The 5,736-nt window shown below is 36.4% G+C and overlaps 1 protein-coding gene across 2 annotated transcripts; it reads left to right on the top strand.

Moving 5' to 3' along the window:
- The first annotated feature begins 367 nt into the window (after positions 1–367).
- LOC105973306 (putative disease resistance protein At1g61190) lies at positions 368–5,191 on the top strand. 2 transcript variants are annotated; one of them, XM_088816950.1, is made up of 4 exons: positions 368–536; positions 1,258–1,320; positions 1,925–2,130; positions 2,941–5,191. In XM_088816950.1, the coding sequence occupies exons 3-4, from the start codon at positions 2,023–2,025 to the stop codon at positions 5,023–5,025; spliced, it is 2,193 nt and encodes a 730-aa protein (XP_088673076.1). In that variant the 5' UTR covers positions 368–536; positions 1,258–1,320; positions 1,925–2,022; the 3' UTR covers positions 5,026–5,191. The 2 variants fall into 2 exon arrangements, with proteins under 2 accessions (XP_088673076.1, XP_088673075.1); XM_088816949.1 differs by having other exon boundaries at positions 1,921–2,130.
- The last annotated feature ends 545 nt before the right edge of the window (positions 5,192–5,736 follow it).

Raw genomic sequence — 5,736 nt, 5'->3', positions numbered from 1 at the left:
CCCACTCTATTTTCTTGTCATATTTTCCGGCGTTAACTAATTTTCTAATTGTCAATAGGGGTATTTTTGTCTCTTCATCGAATTTTTCTTTGGGTTGCAAAGTGCTAATGTACCCCTGTAGACAATCAGAAAATTAGTCAACACCGGAAAATATGACCGGAAAATAGAGCGGGGTGCATTTTGATTGATTAAATATGTTTTGAGGGTGCAAAGTGTTATAAAAAAAATTATAAGGTGCAAAGTGCCAAAATAGTGCATTTTGAGGGTGCAAAATGCAATTAAGCGGCAATTCTAGTATTACAAATAGCCGCCCCAGTCACAATATTCATAAGCTGTCCCACTCTGTGTGGAGTCTTCCTATTTCTTGAGTTGACCCGTAGAATTTATTCATCAGATATTTCTCAGCACATTCTAGGAAGGAAGGTTATATGTCTAAGTCAAGTCTACTTACTTTATCTTCTTCATCAAATTGCATATTTCTCAAATTTTAACAACTTGATTGTGGGATTCATTTAAGCAGATCCTTCAATTTACAGGTATGACTCAGTCCCATTCTTCTTTAATTTTTGTTATAATATAACTTTTCAAATTGCAAATTATAGTAAATTCATTCATAAGTTGTAACTCAAGTCGGACGTTTATGTTTACAAATCACGAGCTTAATGTATTAGAAACACAAGGCCTTGTTATATACTACAAACACTCGAGAATTTGGAACAATATTTTCCAATCCGAATCCCGAAATTCTGAGTTCCAATTTTTCCAAAATTATTTGGATCGGAAATGGAATATATGAGATTATGATTTCCGAAAATAATTTCGAAAATTCCATTTGTTTTTATGAATAGTACACTTAAAATACCAATATTATTTTTTGTTTTATATTTTAGGTAAACCAAAAATAGATATTTTCGAATTCCGCCGATTCCGATCTGATATTTTCCGATTTTTTAACAAGTTTTTTCATTCCAATTTCCAAAATTCCGATTCCGATTTCCTCCGATCTCTATTTTTTTGGAACATAATTAGAATTAGTTTTCACTTCCAAAAATTGGAATTTTCCCAAAAGAGCTTACTCCGATTCAATCTGTCCAATTTACACCCCTATGTTTACCCACTTAATATGAATTGGATTATATTATAATCCTAATTTTAAACAGAAACTTCACACTGTACGCCAAAATTATATATTTGTGGCATATATTTGACCTTCTTTCACTTCTATTATATATGTTGTTCATTATACAGATTTTACAGGTGTACAACATCATCTTGATTTGTGGCCCTGTTTGACAAGTTTGACCGCGAGACTACTTCATGGTAATTGATCTATCAAGATTTGTATCATATATTATGGCATGTTCAATTCTATAATTGATTTATTTTCTCAATGTAAAATAAAAAAGAACCCAAGGAATCGAAACATCTGAACTTCGGTTAACCCGTTATATATACTTTATTAATACATTATATTTATTTTGAATGCATAGTTGTTTCCTAAGCTCTCTTAGGCTATCTATCTATGCTCTGGTTTGCTAAACTCTTTATCAATTCTCGCGTTTAAACCAAAATTGGAAGGATTTCACATTTCATTCTACTCTTTATATTTCTACCAATTGTTTTACAACTTTGGACACGTACTAAATTTTAATCGTACGTGTCCATGAGCCTCCTCAGGTCACAAAAGCAATAGCCTAGTACATATATTAGAGAACATAAAACTTTTATTCGAATTATTTGTTGCAAAATAATATTTCATCTTCAATTCTATCAGACCGTGTTATTTACCTGGTTACGTCATTTTTTTAATATCGTTTACTGAAACATTGTGTTTCGTTTCACTTTGTGTGCATGTTTATGTGTGTACTTGCGCGTTTAATATTTTTTTTTTTTTTTTTTTTTTTTTTGCCTATAAACAAGGAAGAATCAGCATCTGCTGGAAACTCATGGAAGTCGCCTTTTTCGCGTTTGAAGAGTCGGTTTGGATTGCGGTCGACTTCTTCACCAACTACACCATTAGGCATGTTCGGGACCATCAACGAATTAGTTGACTCGTCTATGAAGGCAGTGAAAGTTGTGCACGAAAAAGCTCGTCATGCTGTACTATCTCAACATAACCGAGGTTACCAGGTAGCTCTTCTTTTATTTTGTGAGTTATTAAAAGTAGGGTAAATTCCACTTTCCCCTCTTCTACTTTAGCTTGGTATCACTTTAACCCCTTCTTTCGATTGTATCGGTTTGCCCCTTGCACTTGAAAATTTGTCTCAATGTGGCCCTCGCTGTTAGTTGTCAGACATTTGACCTTAACACCGTTAGATCTTAGCTCAACTCTGAAATTACAAAAAATGTCACCTCCCCACTGTTTAAATAATTATTAAAAAAACAAAAAAAAACAAAAACAAAAAAACAAAAAAACATAAAAACAAAAAAACAAAAGATAAAATAATACAAAAATCAAGACAACGAGAAAACATAGTCCACGACGCTAGCCACAATTTTTTTTTTTGGTTTAATAATTATTTAAACTGGGAGGGGTGACTTTTTTGTAATTTTCGGACTTAGATCAAATGGTGCTAAGGTCAAAGATCTGAAAATTAACAGCGATGTACATGGAGGCAAATCGACGCAATCGAGAGTAGAAGGGGTAAAGTGATATCGAGTCAAAGTAAAGGGTGAAAGTGGAATTTACCCATAAAGTAAGTTCAATTGTATAATGTAGTAATAGGGGTGAAATAGCTAGGTAGCACATAAAAGTTGACGAAACGTAAAACAATTGGATGGATTATGGATTGATAGTACATAAATTAGCACTTCCGTAAAAAAAATGGAAGTGTACAAATAACTGATTTCACATGCAATTGCTTCTTTTGTTTTTTTTATTTTAAGTTCGATTCGTATTCGATCATTTTTGTACTAATATATTTCATTCTTCATTTGCAGGTAGTAGAGTGGTCAAAAGTGAAGGAATCCTTTTTCTCCAAGGCTGGGGAGTTGCTGGCAGATTACGCACACAACACCTTAGGGAACGTGAACGAGTTCTCATCCATTTTAGAAACGCTCGAAAGAAACTTGGACTTGTTGATTGATAAGTCATCAGATATCAAGACTAAGATCAAAGATGCAGAGCGGTCCGGTGAAAGGAAAAGGAAAAGAGAAGTCGAGAATTGGTTGGCAAAAGTACAAAATGTCGAATGTGGGATTCTTAATTTGAAGAATGAAGTGCAGTCGCAAGGGTTTATTAGCCGGTTCCTAGTCGGAGGCGACGCAAAAAAAATGAAGGAAAGATTAGATGAACTGATAGAGGAGAGTCGACATTTTGGCGAACTTGTTGTCGATGATTATGAAATCCGAGGGGAGCCATTGTTAACAACAAAGCTAGTAGGTAAAGAACGGGAGGAACTTTTGGGAAGAATTTGGCAACTTTTAGTGAATGATAAAGTGTTGAGCATTGGGATTTACGGTATGGGTGGTGTAGGCAAGACCACTCTGACGAAGCACATCCACAACCGACTATTAGAAGAACAAAATCAAGAATGTGTTTTTTGGGTGACGGTGTCTCAAGAGTTGAGCGTAACAAAGTTGCAGGATAGAATAGCCGATGTTATAAAGTTGAACCTTTCGGACGAGGCCAATGAAGACAAAAGAGCATCAAGACTGAACCGGAAACTAATATCACTAAGAAAGAAGTTTGTCCTCATATTAGATGGTGTGTGGGAAAATGTCCGTTTGGATAAAATGGGCGACCCGCTTCGTGTTGAGGGTTGTCAATTGATTATGACAACCCGTTCGAAAAAAGTTTGTCATCAAATGGGTTGCCAAGAAGTTGTTCAAGTGAAAACACTAGACATGGATGAAGCATGGAACTTATTCGGTGAAGTACTTGGACCACAAACGACATTAAATCCGCAAGTGAAAGAAATTGCAAAGTCTATGGTGAAGGTGTGCGGCGGTTTACCACTAGGGATCGTCACTTTAGCGGCAAGCATGAGGGGCGAGACCGCCATTCACGCATGGAGAGATGCAATGGAGGAATTACAAAATTCACTTATAGGGGACAATGATGACATGGATGTTAAGGTATTTAAAGTTCTGAAATATAGTTTTGATCGATTGGATCCAAATCATCAAAGGCAAGGGAAAGCTAACGGCGGGTACACAAAGTTACAACTGTGTTTCCTCTATTGCGCTTTGTATCCGGAGGACTACAACATTCCACGAGAGGAACTAATTCGAAAATTCATTTCGGAGGAGTTGGTAGACAAAAGAAATAGTGTGAAAGCCCATTTTGACAAGGGCCATTCCGTACTCGATAAGTTAGTGAGCGTGGGCTTACTTGAAAGTACTCGTGTTGTTGATGAAAGTGATAGTGTGAAAATGCATGATCTAGTAAGAACCATGGCCTTAAAAATTACTCAAGGGAGAAATAAGGTCATAGGCGGGGAATGCAGTTTGAAGGAAATTCCGAACGAAGAAGTATGGACGAAGGATCTTGAAAAGATGTCGTTGATGCATAACGAGATAGAGGAAATTCCGTTTGGATTATCTCCCGATTGTCCTAATCTTTCGACATTGCTTTTGCAGGGGAACCCGTTGAAGCATATAGCGGATTCATTTTTTTCAAAAATGCATGGGCTACGCACTCTTGATTTGTCCAACACTAATATCGAGGTTTTGCCAGATTCTTTGTCCGAGTTGGAGAGCCTTAAGGCCTTGATCCTCGGAAATTGCGTGCGTCTTGTGTATGTGCCGTACTTGGGAAAGATGAAGGAACTGCGGGAATTAGATCTTTCGAATACATCAATTAAAGAAGTTCCTAAAGGAATGGAAGAATCGGTCAATCTCAAATTATTATCGATGAGAGGAGCAAATTTGTTAGTGATGTTCCCAACAGGTTTGCTAATCGATCTTGTAAAACTTCGATGTCTCTATCTTCCATGTCAAGTAGAGATATCGATGGAGGAAATAAAGAGGTTGAAGTTGCTCGAGGAGTTCGAGTATCGAGGGTGTTCTTTGACTCGTGCTTGATGGTTTAGAGGGTATTTGATGGTATTCAAAGTTTGATGGTTTTTGTATTCTCATAGTTTTCACAAATTATTAATGTATTCGGTGACGAATCTAGGATTTTTCCTATTGGTGTGCAAAATAAGCTTTAAAAACATTTTTCATTTCAAATGTTAAAAGACAGTGTTGACGTAGTATCTCCAATTTAAAATATGAGTAATATGCATAACACCCCTCGAATCAAACATAATTAAAACATAATTAAATGTGAGGGAGAAACTCAAGCTGAATATAGTTCCAAACCAAAATTGACACACATCTTTTTATTTATTTTTAACCCGAAAATACCATTAATATAACTAATAAGAAAATCACGTTCTTCTCCCATTTCTCTCTTTCTCCCTCTCTCTCTTCTTTCCGCCGCCTAACACTCTCTCTCTTTCTCATTTTTGTGCTGCCCCAGCCTCACCCTTTCAATTTGCTTTCTTTTTCTCTCTTTTTAGTAGATCTTAGTTTTTCAAGTTTTGCAACGGAGAAAACGCCGGTGGCTCATCCGAAAGCGCTTGTGCGGTGGCTTTGCTGACTGTTGGTCGAAAACCTACACGCAAGTGCACGTATCGTACAAGTAATATAGTGGACAATTAAGTCCGGATATCGAACCCACAGGGAATATTTAATTATCTAATCCTAGACGCTAAATTCTACCAATTATTATCAAGCCCACCCTACACAGTC

This window comes from Erythranthe guttata, chromosome 4 (genome assembly GCF_056151865.1).
Source record: "Erythranthe guttata isolate IM_541 chromosome 4, IM_541, whole genome shotgun sequence".
Classification (NCBI taxonomy): Eukaryota; Viridiplantae; Streptophyta; class Magnoliopsida; order Lamiales; family Phrymaceae; genus Erythranthe; species Erythranthe guttata.
Note: the sequence above shows the minus strand (reverse complement) of the source record. Positions and strands in the feature narration are given on the sequence as shown.

Coding starts and splice junctions, on each gene's coding strand:
- LOC105973306 (XM_088816949.1), top strand. Junction 2,131..2,940: donor AACATAACCGAGGTTACCAG/GTAGCTCTTCTT, acceptor CTTCATTTGCAG/GTAGTAGAGTGGTCAAAAGT.